Below are 15,721 nucleotides of genomic sequence, written 5' to 3'. Positions count from 1 at the left end.
ATATTTCTTATTACGAACAACCTTCACAGGGCAACACTTATCATTAATAGGTGACAATATTTTTGAAAGAGTGTCAAATGCCACCAATGCGTTTTCTTTTTCATTCATAACTTCTTCCCAAAAAACTATACTTGTCTCTTCTTGAAACTGTTTAAGATTTTCCGGCTTAAGATCCCTAACTGTCTTCTCCATTTTAAAAAACCTTTTTTCCAGTGTCTCGAATTACGCACGCCAAAGGAAAATGATCTGAACCTGGACATATGATCACGTCGCAATAACTCTTCGGTATAAGATTCGCCGATAAATAAATATTATCAATAAGGGTAGCCGACTGACTAGTAATCCGTGTCGGTATTTCTGCTACCGGAAAAAAAATTGTGCGACAAAATAAAATTAAGAAAATCAAGGTTAGAACTACTTAAATTAAGAAGATTAAAATTAAATCACCAATAAAAACCCGATCCAATTTGGTCACCGCTGCATTAGAAATAAACTTATCAAAATCATAAAGAAAATCCTCCGCATTAGCACTAGGTGGGCATTAGCACTAGGTGGCCGGTATAAAAAAAAAAAAAAAAAAAAAAAAAAAAAAAAAAAATGCATCAGAAGTGACAACCTTCAGCACTATATATGGGCGCTATCGGTTCCAGAGAATACCCTTCTGCCTGCTTTCAGCAAAAGATGAATTCCAGCGTCGCTTGGAAGAAACTTTTGAAGGGCTGGAAGGGGTAGCAATTATTATTGATGATATTCATTGTATATGGAGCAAGTCAAGAAGAACATAATGAAAGACTTAAAGCTGTTATGGAAAGAGCACTAAAAAAAGGTGTGAAGTTCGACAAAGACAACTGCAGTTTCAGTTCAAGCAGTGTATGCTATTTTGAGCATATAAGAGGAGCAGATGGAATGAAACCAGACCCAGAAAAACTGAGAGCCATCAAAGAGATGCCCATACCTGAATGCCGCGAAGAGCTACTTACTCTCCTATTACTCTACTAGAAAAAAAATCTTGCGAGACATACTCAAATTAAAGCCGTTCTCTTGGAATCCAGAAAATGACTAAACGCTTTCGGAATTCAAACATTCTATTGTGTCTACCGTTTCCTTCTTCAACTAAAGCAACTTGAATGTGGAATTGAAAGTCGACACGTCCAGCCATGGCTTGAGAGTACACTTCTGCTCTGACGGAAAGTAGTAGCTTATGCATCTTGTGCACTTAGCAACCCCCCCCCCCCCCAGCGTACAGAGGTTAATTCTAAGACTCCAGCTATACAATCCTCATCTGCAGTTCCAACCAGGCTTGGAAATTTTAGTCGTCGATGCCCTTTCTCGTCTACACCTTCCTGATATCGATGAGAAACTAGAGACGAAAATAGACGTGCATGTACATCTGATATCTAGACACCTACCTGTAAGACATGATAAAATTATATGACTCCAGGAAGAAACTGTCAAAGACAGTCAACTAAGGATTTTTTTAAAAACAATCCACGAAGGCTGGCCGAAGTGCAGGAAAACATGCCAGGCAAAGGCATGTCTTTTCTGATATATCCAGCACGAACTGTCAACAATCAGAGGCATTATATTCAAAGGTGAGAGATTGGTCATACACAAAGCATTACAGCCTGACATCTTGAAACAGCTGTACGCTGCACATTTTGGTATAGAAAAGTAATCCTCAGTTGAATTTAAAGAGTTTGCCAAAACTTGGGGATTCACTCACAAAACATTAAGTCTAACATATCCCAAGTTTAACGGCCTTGTGCAAAAATGTCCAGACAGCAAGGAATCTCCTGACAAAGGCCTCAGGAAATAATGAAAACCCATACTTAGGACTGCTCGAACACAGGAACACACCAGTCGACGAACTAGCCTTGCAGTCCCAACTCCTAATGAGTCGTCATCTGAGATCTCTTCTCCCATGTACCACTGGCCACTTAAAAAAGAAAGTGGTCAGCAGTTTTAAGTTCATGGAGAAATGTAGAGTTCTTCAGAGACATAATAAGCTTCATTACGACACGGCATCTAGGCCGTTACCAGCAGTAAAGATGGGGAAGTCAGTTTTTTTGCAGAAGGTTCCAGGCGGCAAATGGAGCACAGCAAGAGTAATGGCCCAATCTGAGTCTCCGCGGTCTTACATAGTCGAGACTGAGGATGGATCTGTCATCTGACGTAACAGAATACATCTCTAAAACTACCTCAGAAACTACTCTGAGACAAAAGTCATGGGTGGTGGTCAAACTGTGAGGGTTTTAACCTCATTCACTACTCCAAACAAGACTGTTCTCCTTACAGAAACCACCTCCACCACCGGTAAATCAACTCTACAGATCACCGCTCCGCTCTTTGCCACTAACATGGTTGAGGATTGATATCACCCCATCGGAATCCCCAGTTTAGCCATGTGAAGCAGCACCTGGTTCCCAAGCTGGTACCAAAACGCCGCCTGGAAGAGTGATCATCCCACCAAAGAGATTGACCCTGTAAATAGTTATGCGTAGTGGAAGTAGGCATTGTGTTTACCCAGAGTACACACCAGGGAAGTGAGCCTAGAGCCTTTTTTTTATTTTTTTAAGAAGAGTGTGAGTGTAAGTGTGAGAGTAGAATTAATTAGTGTATATCTGTTATGTGTAGCTACAGTACACATTGGAGAAGCGATCTGAGCTTCTTCTCGTGAGGTATATAAATTTTTAGTGATATTTCGCTCTGGCACGGTATGAAAAAAAATTATAAAAATGATGTACCCATGAATCATGTTATTCAGGGTTAAAAGAAGGGAGATGTAGTGTTTGATATTATATTATGATTACTTTGCTGGTGCTTTAGTATATGTATTGCTAGTGTTTTCTTTGCGCTTATATGTCGCTTCGGCAAGTACATCCTCCCACTGGGGTTGTAGTGATGTGTGAGCACTGCGTAGATCACGATCGTACGTGCTTCTGAGCGTGTTTCTCGGTCTTCCCCTCTGTCGAAGCCCACGCGGCTGCCATTGTTGAACCTGGTTCAGGATTCTTGAGTCCTCCATCCGAAGGACGTGGCAAAGATAGCTCCATCTCTTCTTCTTAATCACTCCAGTAATAACTGACTGGCCAGTTCTTCTGCGGACCTCAATGTTGCTGACTTTTTGACGCCAACAGATATTCAGCACGCGTCTGAAGCACATATTTTAGAAAGCTGTGAGTCTTTGCTCTGTCCCAACATCTAGTTTCCAGCACTCACTGGCATACAATAGAACGGACAAAACGTTGCTATTAAGAAGTCGCAGCTTTAGTGCAAGCGAGTACTTCTTGGATTTCCATACTGGTTTAGGTTACTTAATAACAGTGTTTGCCATGCCAATTCTTCTCTTTACCTCAATTTGCCCCTTTCCTGTGTAATCGAACCAACTTCCGGGACACTTAAATTCATGGACCTGTTTAACTCTCTAATTTTTGTGGAGGAGCTCGACTGGCGAACCTGATGTTGCCATTGATTTAGTCTTGTCTATGTTGATGTTTAGGCCAACTTTCTCCGCTTTAACGCTCACTTTATTAAGGAGATCCTGGGGTCGCTGCTTTGTCATTTCCAGAAGTGCCACATCATACGCAAAGTCAAGGTCCGAGAAGATTTTATTTCCGACTGTTATTCCGAAGCCAGCCGCTTCTCTCAAAACATAATCCGTTGAAATTACAAATAAAAAGGGTGATAAACCGCATAACTGTCGCACTCCTAACATAATTTTGAAATAGCTAGTTGTTCCATTCCTATCTTTATGCAACATTCCGTATTTTCATAAAACGCCATGATCAAACTTATTATTTTCTTGCGGACACCATAATACTGTAGAATTTCCCTGAGTGTGTCACGGTCCACGGAATCGAAGGCCTATTCAAAATCAATGAAGAGCATGTATACTTTGTTGGACCACTCATTTGCTTCTTTTATTAGAGTCCTGAGCGTGAATATGAGATCTGAACAAGATCTACTTGTCCGAAAGCCATGTTGCTCTTCTCTCAGATACGGATCAAGTGCTTTTTTCAGTCGTTCGAGCATTACAAGCGCTACAACCTTACTTGGTACTGATATTAGGTTTATACCTTGCCAGTTATTGCAGTTAAGAGCATCACCTTTCTTAAATATCTTAACAGTTATCCCTTTGGTCCAGTCACCAGGGACCTTTTCAAACTGCCAGACTGTTTCAATCAGTGTTATCCACACTAAGAGGCATGTCCTCATTGACGCCTTGATCATTTCCGAAGTTATGCAGTCTTCACCAGGTGATCTTCCTTACTAGAGTTTCTTCACAGCAACAAGTATTTCCGCAAATGTTGGGGGATTTTCGTCAATCTTAAGGTTAAGAATGGGCATAGAAGGGATGCTGTCTCGGTCAGTTGGTCTCGGTCTATTTAAAACCTTTTCGAAGTAGGATACCCATCTCTCGTCAATTTTCTCAGTTTCGGTGAGAATATTTTCGCTCTCATCTTTGACTTGGCTGGATCTGCTGGGAAGATTTCCTAGTATTTTATTTGTGAGCCAGTAAACTGCTTTGGAGTCTCATTTTCTAGCTGCTTCCTCTGCTATTCTAGCCTTCTCTTCAACACACCTCCGCTTGTCAGCTTTTGCCGACTCCTTGATTTCTTTGTCCTTCATTCTATACATTCTAGGACATTTGCGAAGACCGAAGTTGTGTCGCCGCTAGCAGAGAAAATTTGCTGTCTCAAGTCATTGCGCTCGTCGATTAGTTTCCAAATTTCCTGCGATATCCATCTTTTTTCGGTTTCTTCTTACACCCGAGCACATCCCTAGCAACTTGATTGTAAATTGTCTTCATTTTTTGCCATGCTGTTTCCGGACTATCTGTGCCGTTTTCTATTTCAAGCGGAACGAATGAGTTCTTCAACTCAAAACAAAATTTTCTTCGGGTTTCTCGGACATGTAACTTATCCACATCTAACTTATCCGCATCATAAAGCTTCATAGAATTCGACTTTACGTTTTTGGGCACTTTCAGTTTGACTTTCAATTTTGCTACCATCAGGATGTGGTCCAACTGGGCATCTGCCCCTCTGAAGCCACATACGTCCTGAAGACTTGTCCGCCATCTCCTTGAGATTAGGAAATTATCTATTTGGTTCTTCGTCCTGCCGTCTGGCGAGATCCATGACTGTTTCAATTCAATTCAATTCAAACTTTTTATTTCCTCCGAATACGAAGAGTAAAAAAATAAATAAAAATAATAACCGCTAATCAACAGGCCATAAATTTTTTTTAAACTATATAACAACAAGTACGCAAATGCCTTCAATCAAAATTACCACACAAATTAACACTTCATTCAATAGATAATAAAATAACACTTAAAATTAACACTTCACAAATTAACACTTCATTCAAAAAATAACTCAAATAAAATAAATTAAGCTTCGTGCGCAGCTCTATATAAATTATGAGAAAAAACAGGTAATTTAAATAAAAATTTCTTTTGCTTTTTCTCCAAAACATCAACAGGGTTTTTTATTTTATATGTATTCATTAAAAAAGTATTTGATTCAGATTTAGAAAAGCGGCAAAGGAACTTACCAAAATTAAAAATGTGGTTTTTACATGCGCAATATTACTAATTCTAAAAAACGGGAGAAGCGATCTAAAATCTTAAGCAAAACGACTGTATTATATACCTGAGCCAGTGATTTCCGAGAAAGAAGATCGCGAAGACAAATTACTGCCCCGAAACTAGACGCTATTCTACTTTTAACTGCTTTAGTAATAGAAACACGGCACAGAGCTAAAGTTGGTCCATAAGGCACGCCAAGATATAACAAAGATTCCAAAGGTTTTAAAATACTATCATAAATACGAACAGAAATTTCCGAATTAACAGGATCATTAGCCTTGGAACCAAGAATTAAAAACTGACACTTTTCAGGGCGAAAACGAAATCCATGCTCACTAAAAACCTTTGCTAAGAAATCAACATTTTGTTGAAGTGACTGTAGTGATTGACTCAAAAGGAGTAAATCATCTGCGTAAGCAATCCACGACAGAACATAAACTTTACCATAAATAAAAGTAAACTGAATTTGATCAAATAGCCCCGAAACAGTAATATTGAAAATCAAAGGAGAAATAATGCTTCCTTGCCTCAGTCCCCTGCATAACTTAACATTATAATCACTAAACTGATTCTTCCACTTAATACGAATACGAGAGGAGCCATAACACTTTTTTAAAACCAAAACTACTGGTAGTGGGACATTATTCTTTAGAAGCGCAGACATAGCCCAAGAATGGATAATTGAATAATACGCCGCCGCAAAATCTAACGCAAGTGTATAAACTCTATTCCATTGCTTACAAAAAGATATTATTCTTTAAAGGAGGGTATGAGCAACATCCATGCTTAGACCCTTGCGGAACCCAATTTGATTCAGGCCTTGGTTAAAAGACTCCAGATACTTTAATAAAACTAACTCAAAAACTTAGCTAATCTGGCATGAAACAGTAATCGGCCTGTAATCAGAACATCGATTCGTATTCCCTCCTTTTTTTGAAAGGGGTGAAGTGGTAGCACGAGAAAAGCTAGTTGGGAGAACTCCAAAAGAAAGAATAGTAGTAAAAAGAGTAGCGAGGAGAAGGATTGCTTTGGGGGATGCCCATTTTATATGGTTTGAATATATACCATCATGATCAAAAGAATGCTTACTTTTTAGAGCTTTAATTGCTACCGTTGATCTTCAACAGAAACAGATATTTTACTATTTGGGCGGGGCTTTGAAATTTCTTCCGATAATAAAGAGTCAAGCCGTGATTCAACTGCCGCATCACCGGATGAAAAAACATGATTATAATGAGCTATCCTATCATCTAGTTTCAGAGAACTATTAGAATCTGGTGAACAATTATTATTACGACGTCTAAAATTAACCAAACTCCAAAGCTCATTCTTATCACTAGTAATCCTTGAACCAAATTCATCTTTTATAATTTCATTATGCAAACGCAACTCAGCCCGAAAAACGCGTTTAGTTAATTTCCTACCATCATAAAATGGTCCAGATCACGGTTTTCCCGCGCAATTCCAAAGGTAACAAGCTTGAGATGCATTCTTTTGGCTTTGCTTTAAAATCGGGTTAAGGTTCCAACCTAAAACACGAGATCCACGACGGAAAGAATCAGTCGTAAAGGCTTTATTAGCCCCAACTTTTAAACTATGAACAATTTCAAGGTAAAATAGATCAATATCAATTTGATCAACATCCTTAGAATAATTTACAATTATTTTAGCTATAAGTGCATCTGATTCTTCATGATATTTGCACATTTTTTCCCAATCCCAGTTCATTTTATTTACAATTTGACTAGAACGATGGATAATTTTAAAAGATGGAATTTGAATATTTAAATGAAAAGAAAGGTAAAAATGGTCACTAATAGGTATATCCAATCCAAAATGAACAGGCTGTGACAATAACGCTGCATTTGAAACAAGCACATGGTCTAGATTAGAGCAAGAACCAGAATTATGGACATACGTAAAATCCACATCTTTTGAAACTATAATAAAAACCGAAAACAAAGATAAAAGAGCGGAGGAGCGGACATCAGAGATAGCAATGTTGCAGTTAAAATCCCCGCAAATAAGCCACTGGAAATCTGATGGAAATTTCGCCAAAAATCGTGATAATTCTAAACATACAAAATTGAAATCAAAATCCGAATCAATAGCATGATAATTTGTCTGTAAATAGCACGAGAAAACGATAATCCCTGGGATTCGAACAGCAACAAAATAACAATTAACGGCAAACACTGAAATTGGAATATTCTATCGAATAAAAATGCAGACGCCTCCAGATAGGCGTCCACCTTGAGGTGTAGCTGGATAAATAAAACACTTAAACTGCTGCGACATGCTCGAAAGAAGACTAGTAGAGTGGTCCAGATGGTAATGCTCTTGCAGACACAAAATATCCAGATCGCGCAGCATAGACTGCAATACATGTTGTTTATCACCAAATCCATTCAGATTCAGAGATATAATCTTTGCACTAATCATTTTTTTTATTCTTTGCAACTTTTTCGGTTAATCGTTTGCTGCAAAAGCTAAATCCAGTATGCTCATGAGATCCGCAATGGAAGCAACAAGGTTCATTCTGGCAAGGGTTGTTCCGAGAATGAGAGTGTCCACTACCAAGACACTTGAGACAACGTTCCACGCTAGAGCAGCCCGACGAAATATGCTCTAGCGATCCGCATTTGTAGCACATTCACGGTAAAAACTTATAATCAGTAAGCCGGAAATGTTCGTAGCCAATGTGAATCCCATGACGCAAATAATGAGACTTGGCCGTCGCCGAACGGAAGTATACACGATATGATTTCGAAACACCGATGCTGTTTCAAAATCGTTTGTGGATGGTTTTATGTTCAAACTGAGTTGTGCCGACCATAAGATCATTACTCAGAGCATAATCTACCAGGAGTGCTCCGTTTTCATTTATTTTACCAAGACCATGTCTCCCTAGGACTTGTGGACAGTAGTCTCTTTCTGCTCTCACCTTTACATTGAAGTCCCCAACCACACAAAGAAGGTCATGTGATGGGACTTCTGATGTCAATGACTGAAGAGCTTGGTAGAATGACTCCTTATCTTTATCGTCTGTATCATTTGTAGGAGCATAACATGCAATGATTGAAATTTTCGCATGGTTGGTTACAGATCTTGCAAGTAAGCACCTCTCCCTGACTGGCTTCCATTCAAATAGTACTTTACCGGCCTGGTCAGACACCATTATTCCAACTCCAGCCTGGTGCCGGGATTCATTTCTGCTGTAAATTAGTGAGTAACCCTCTCCTAGTTGTTCATGTCCAGATCCAATCTACCTGACTTCGCTTAGAGCAAGGAGATCTAGCTTATACTTCTTCATCTCTCTGAGTACTTGTTCAGGTTTTGTCAGCTGGTTTAGTGTCCTTACATTCAAAAATCCAAATTTCGTAGTAGTTTTTGCTGTCATAAATCGTGTCCGTGAGCCATGCTGAGGTTGTCGTCAAATTGTGTAGTGGGGCATCCGAGGCTATCATCGAAATTTCTTTTGAAATTTGGAATTTTACGGGGATAGGTCGCAAGCCCATCGCCCAACCCTCCTCATTTTACGGACTTGGGACCGTCATGCTCCACCGACCTCTGCAGGCCAGGATCCTTGCAAGGTTGAGTTACTTAATTACTATATAAATGCCGGTATTCAAAAAGTCATATAAGCAATATCAATGGCAGCGCCACTCTATAATACCTAGTGATATCATTTAAACTTTTAATGGAGCAAATTTGACTGAAAAATAAAAGTTCTAGTGCTCTTTATAATAGTCAAAAGCGACTGGAGGGTAATTATTCTTCCTTCCGAACCCATTCATTTCCCAAACACATCCAATAAAAATTGTGAGAAGGCCTTTTTTTTTCAGTATGGTAGAATGGTCCAGTAACTATGTCTATAGGAGCATTTGGCATTTCAATCCTCCTCAGCTTATAAAATTTGCCTATTGTGCTTTAAAACTAAATCTTGCTGTAAAAATAAATCAAAAGAAAGTGTGTGTATGGTTTTTAATAAGACAGCTCAGCAATATCTCGAAAACGACGGGGGTAGTAAGTTGAAAATTTCGAGGCTACTGCTATTACTACTTCTGCTCTTACAATTTTAATAAATCAAGAGTGTAAGTGAATCCAATATGTCAAATAGCATGGATAAAATTTTTCGAATGGTATCAAGGTTAGATTTTCCAGGTCAACTTGAATAGGTATAAAACTAAATTTAACAATATAATTTGTGTTAGGATTAAAAATTGTTGAAAAGTTTCTCTAACATACACATAGCAAGCTAAACTATGGATTCTTATAGAACAAAAAAAAATAATACATTTTTTTCCATGAAAAAGATGATGTTAATAAGAAACGAACAGATATCAATTTGAAAAACTTTTCCACAAAGCAAGTTTTTCAAAGAAAAGTAAAGAGCTCCATCACACCAAAAATGAGCAGAAATAAAATCAAATAATATTCCAAAGGTAAAAATTCCACAAATTACTATCAATAAATAAATGTAGCCAAAAACAAACAGAAATTCCAATAAATAACCGAGTCAAACTCAAAACGAAAAAAAATGAATATGAGTAGGGTTGACAACCCCCCATGGCTTCTCTAGACCAGAACATAGTTGGCACTTTACTGAAAACAAAATTCATAAAAAGTAGTTTCACTTTTTGTATTTAATAAATGAAAAATTATTAAGACTTTCAAGAATAAATATCAGTACACTTATATTGAGCTGACATTTCACGATCATTTGTTGTTGTTTTTTTTAGTAAAGTGCAAATTATGTTCTGGTCTTGAGAAGGCAAAATTACCAGCTGAATTTAGTAGAGTTTGGTGCAAGGGTTGCTGTCGTAAGGAAAGGGAGGATGGCACCTGGCTTTAGTAGCCAATTGGGTTACTAAATTTTCAGTTCCGCGGGACAGGTTACTAGACAAGTGACTTTTGGGCTATTTTACTTTAAATTTTGCTACTTATGGGCTTGAATTCACTTAAAACAAAAACACTTTTGTTTTTTTAGATCTCTCTGGTCATTTACCTTCCTTTGAGTCTTGGACCACAATATGATTATAATGTGCCGTGAACTGTGAGTGCTTCTTTCTCATATATTTTGGTCCTTCTATTAGTTTTAGGATAAAGGTTAAGATTACGGACCCTTACAGAGAATGGTGCAAAGGTACTACCCAACGAAATCAGGCCCTATAGAAAGGAATAAATTCTTTATATCTTGCTTCTACTGGGCAATGCCTCTGCACCTTAAGAACCCAATAGACTGAATAATATGTAGTTAAACATTCATTGTTTTTATCAGGCTCTCTAATCTACACCTTTATCAAATTAAATAACCAAAGATAATCCGCTGTGATAATTAAAAGTGTGACAAATGCCATTTTTGTAAGTGTTCAGGAGACCCAAAAAGCGGAATAACGTTTGTCGGCTGCGGTAGCTCTGAAGGATGAGGCTAATGGGGATAAAGGGAACATATTCTAAGGCAGCTTTTTACGCTCTTTTCAGTGGTATCAATTAAATCAAGTTTTCCGAGTGAATTCAAAATTATTATATTTTATAACGTATGTCTCCTCTTTTCTCGACAAAACAAGGAAACAAATGCCAGGTCCCCATGCAATAGACTTATAAGATGATCCTTCTCCGTCATTCTGAACTACAACTAGACCTGATAAAAAATAAGCATACGCCACTTAGAGGCGTATTTCTCTTTGTATCCTCGTAGCGGTACAAGATACGACAATTCTGACTGCACCATTAATTTCCTTGTGCAAAGTTGATCTATAGCGCATATATAACTCATTTCCCACCAAAATGACATATGTCGCACTTTTAATTATCACAGCCGCAATGCTCCCAAGCACTGATCGAGCAGACTGATAACTTGTCTATAATAATTATGCTACAGTCAGGCTAAAGTCATACCAATGAATAGTTATAGAATGAACACAGTTTGCCTCACTAAATTCTAAAGGCATCTCATGTAGCCTATTGGAGGCTTGATTGGAGACAGTACTGCCATCAATGGAAATAAAACTATGATAATTCTTATCAGAGTGCAACAGAGGTGATCCCTTGAAATCTGAGGAAATCCTACTCCTCCTCATCTTATGAACAGCTCTATCACGAGATAAAAAAAGAAATAAGCATATCATTGAATTTATTCTTCAGTGCTCTCTTTAAATACCAATAATATCTCAATTGCAACTTCTTAGGACAAAGTTAGCAAAATTCTTCAGACTTTATATGTCCCCTTAGATTCTATATATCAGGTTTCACAGGGAACTGAATGGATTGGAGGGTAGGTTGTTTGGGTGTTGATGGGGAAAAATCCCAAGCTAACTGAAAACTAAACCGTAGCTACGTTTTCTAAATCCCAGAATCTTTTAGCAAAGACAGAAGTTTTTTTGTCATCAAAACCGCTGCTCTAGATGGGAAAAGAGGAACTTTTAACGAACTTTTTGTCAATTTTTCAAAGGAACTTGTAGCAGTAGAGAGCATACGAAACTTTGAAAATGCCGATCTTGGGACAAATTTTCATAGAATGCTAAGCAGCTCCCAACTTGGGGGAGAACAAAAAGCATAACTTAAGAGACGATGCTGTGTTCTGTGAGAAGGCTAAAAAGAGGATTCAGTTCAATTTTACTCTGCTTTCATCTATGTCTCTCCTTTCCCCAGAAAACTGTCTTAGCCAAAGCAGGTACGATTTCGACCAGCTACCTATCTTACTCTTAGTCACTAACCAAAATATATATATATATATATATATATATATATATATATATATATATATATATATATATATATATATATATATATATATATATATATATATATATATATATATATATATATATATATATATATATATATATATATATATATATATATATATATATATATATATATATATATATATATATATATTATATATATATATATATATATATATATATATATATATATATATATATATATATATATATATATATATATATATATATATTTATATATATTTATATTTATAGCCAGCCTCCTAGTTCAACTCATTCCAGAAATGGCATCGAAAAGCACAATATTCCATCGTCAAATTTAGCACAAAGTTAATTAAGAGTAATAGAATGGATCTTAAAAATATCAATCACTATTTGATTAGCTGCCAAAACCTTTTTTCTAACTTATTAGCTTTATTCGATATTGTGATATTTAGGTTTGATGCCACGCGGCAGTGTCATAACTGGCACTTTTTCTAAGCAGAAAATCGAGTTCATGTTTATACCATAGAGTACCGTTGACTTCCACCCAATCCAGAGATGGCTTCAAAAAGTGCCGTTTTGGTACCACATGGCACTTTCATTCGAATTGCTTCATCAAAAGGCATTAGATGTTTGTATTATCTTTTGAATGAGTCCTTAACTATCTTTCTATGACTATTCAGTAATCATTTAGGGCCTGGAAAAAAAAGATACATCACTGATAGCCATTGCTAAATTACGATTTTCTTTGTTTTTGGAGACGGGGGACTGTAAACAAGTGTTCACAAGGTTTTTGGCCATGTTGATCTCATTGGTTTACTTTTCATTTTGATCCAACGCCATTTTTAAAGGGTTTTTGGCTTTTTTTTAAATTATTGGAAATTTGTTGTCACACTCAAAATTTACTTTAAAGTTCAATCTAGATATTTATTACTCCTAAGATGGCATCAAAAAGAATTTTTGCACTAAATTGTTTTTCTACAAAAACATTTTATTTTTTGGTTACTATGGACTGAGGTTCGCTCTCTACTGTGTTGCAGCTACCGTTGCAACCATGATAGGAACGCAGCGGTTTATTCTGTTTCTGACTTCTCCCTTTAAGCAGCCCGTAAGGAAATTAATAGTCTATTGTGATGGTGGTGGATTTGGCCTATTTACGTCCATCCATAACTAGTCTTCCGACAAAAACAGTGCATTGTGTTGCTTTTATTCCTCTGTAGGAAAGTTTTCAAAATGTTTGTCCTGGTTTGAGTTTTCTTCTTAAAGTCACAACTCTGAAACGTCTAAATTATATCATTATCTGATTTGAAAGTTGAACACTCATCATGAATATTATCATTTGTTATTAATTTTTATTTTTAACTTGTGGTTGAAGGTGTTCAAGCAGACAATTTGTGAATTTAAACAGCAATATTTTAAAAATTAGTATGATTAAACGTGATTCTTTGTTTCTTATCTTTTTTTTTCCTCCTCACTTCAGACTCACATTGCAGCATAATGGCTTTCAGTTATGACATTTAGGAGTTCACTTAGATGGTGCACTATTCTGACGGAGGGAATATGCAATATGACAGCCCAAAGAAAGTTAATTCTCTCAACTGTCTCACTGAAAATAATGACAAGCCTAACCAGCGGATTTAACCTGCTACCTTGAAAAGTCTACTTAGGTTTTAATTTTTGTTTCAGTGTCTCAGCATGCACAGTTAGGTCGTTTTGTTGGGCTCTGATTTCACTTTTAATTTAAACTTATGTGTAGTTAGCGAGAAGCAAAAAGAACCAAGGACAGAAAAAATAAATACGGTACAACTGCCTACAAGCTTAATTACTGTTACGAATATTCAAAAATACCTCAAATCCGCAACCAAACAAAATTAGAAAAATCCAACTCTGGTTCGTGAAGCTTTTCGGGCAAACAGAATTAGCCTGCTTATACGAATTGAATTGAATTTATTTTTGACCTGTTGTAATTTCAATAACAAACGGAGTATAAGTGAAGAAAAAAAAGAAAAAAAGACGAAAAATAACAAATAAAACAAGATTAAAATTCATAAAATAAGCACATAAGCACAATAAATAACCAAATAATAACACAGTATACTTATCAAGCACAATAAATATAAAAAAAAAGAAAAAAGAAGAAAAAAATATGATTTATTTGTTTTAAAAGGGAACACCAAGGGTGTCTATAGATCCCGTTATTGTAAGCTTCAATGAATCTGCTGATGGCAGCATTAGGGTCTACAATACCGTATGTCCTATTGGCCCAAGAATTACTTGAACAGGGGGGGGGAGGAGATATTTAATTCAAACTTATGTTCGATAAGCTGATTCCATTTTGTCTTTGTTTTACCCATCAAAGTCGAGAAATAAATATTCGAATTAATAAGTATCATTATTTACCTAAGATTTTGGGCTATAATAGCGTTCGTTATGTTTGGGCTAGTTATTGCGCCGGTCTGGGCTATACTTTCTGCCAAAAACCTGGCAACTATGGCAGGTTGTGTTTTCTCTTGTTATAGATAAACCGGTAATGTCAACTTTTGATGTCTCGCCAGCAAAAATATTCATTATGCAGATAATACTTAGCTAATGTGTTGTTACTATGGAATTCAATGCAACAGGTATGCCTATGTTCTTAAGCTAGATCTAAAAATGTTTTGACTCACTAACTTTTATCTTGAAGTATACTAATGGATTTTTTAATTATTACTTAATTTGGTTTATAAACCATGCTGGATTGGAATCACGATCACGATAAGTGTCGATAAGACAGCAAAATCATCTTTATTTTCCGGTGGTTTTAATTTCGTTTCTGCGCTACAAAAATGGGAAGTTGAACTTTAACTATGATTTCCAACTGTCTATGGGTTTTCCGTACAATTTTAAGTCTTAGTAAATTTTGTCAGATTCATTACAGTTGTGGCAGGCCACATTATAATCACAGTTGTCGATTAAATAAAAATTTCGCACGGCTACAGCGCCAATTATGGTCTTTAGACATGACAACAGCACAAATATTGTCGTGTTTCAAACAATGGCTCCCTGAAACTAAATCTTTTAGTATTTTACTAAGCTGATATTGCTGATAGAAAATCATAAAATCATAAATCTTGCTATGCTTCCTCCTCCTCAATCCTTCGCTCTTCGCGCTAATGTTTTTGTAGTAATTTAAGAAAGCTTCTTTTTTCAATCAAACGACACTTGTGTACTTACAGGATTGGACCAAAAACTGAAACTTTGACGTAAAGAGTGAGGGATTGAGGAGGGAAAAGTGCTCCTCATATACGGAATATGTTTTATTTCATTTCTAATCATTTTTCAAATAATACTGGGAAATCCTCCTCCGTGAAAAATCCCCCAACAAAAGAATTTCCTCCGTGGATTTCCTCCCACGTCA

At 36.7% G+C, this 15,721-nt stretch overlaps 3 protein-coding genes across 4 annotated transcripts in view; 1 reads left to right on the top strand and 2 right to left on the bottom strand.

Annotated features, from left to right (window-relative positions):
- Positions 1–3,864: 3,864 nt before the first annotated feature.
- On the bottom strand, positions 3,865–4,230 carry LOC148945579 (uncharacterized). The gene has a single exon (XM_089099089.1). It carries the CDS (start codon positions 4,228–4,230, stop codon positions 3,865–3,867), a length of 366 nt encoding a protein of 121 aa, XP_088955215.1.
- Positions 4,231–8,378: 4,148 nt separating this feature from the next.
- Positions 8,379–8,771, bottom strand: LOC148945578 (protein CFDP2-like). The gene has a single exon (XM_089099088.1). It carries the CDS (start codon positions 8,769–8,771, stop codon positions 8,379–8,381), a length of 393 nt encoding a protein of 130 aa, XP_088955214.1.
- Positions 8,772–14,821: 6,050 nt separating this feature from the next.
- Positions 14,822–15,721, top strand: part of Galt (Galactose-1-phosphate uridylyltransferase) — a 50,880-nt gene continuing 49,980 nt past the window's right edge. The window contains exon 1 of one of the 2 annotated variants that reach the window (XM_089098684.1): positions 14,822–14,945. In XM_089098684.1, the coding sequence (XP_088954810.1) occupies positions 14,927–14,945 (19 nt within the window). In that variant the 5' untranslated portion in view covers positions 14,822–14,926. The remainder of the gene's footprint in view (positions 14,946–15,721) is intronic. The other variant, XM_089098683.1, reaches the window with a different exon arrangement.

This window comes from Artemia sp. Qi Xiang Cuo, chromosome 13 (genome assembly GCF_049724085.1).
Source record: "Artemia sp. Qi Xiang Cuo chromosome 13, ASM4972408v1, whole genome shotgun sequence".
NCBI lineage: Eukaryota > Metazoa > Arthropoda > Branchiopoda > Anostraca > Artemiidae > Artemia > Artemia sp. Qi Xiang Cuo.
The sequence above is the reverse complement of the archived record's forward strand: the minus strand, read 5'-3'. Positions and strand labels throughout refer to the sequence as shown.

What these genes read in the sequence shown, in the direction of transcription:
- LOC148945579 (XM_089099089.1), bottom strand. Translation starts at nt 4,230, where the DNA reads ATGATCAAGGCGTCAATGAGGACATGCCTCTTAGTGTGGATAACACTG.
- LOC148945578 (XM_089099088.1), bottom strand. Translation starts at nt 8,771, where the DNA reads ATGGTGTCTGACCAGGCCGGTAAAGTACTATTTGAATGGAAGCCAGTC.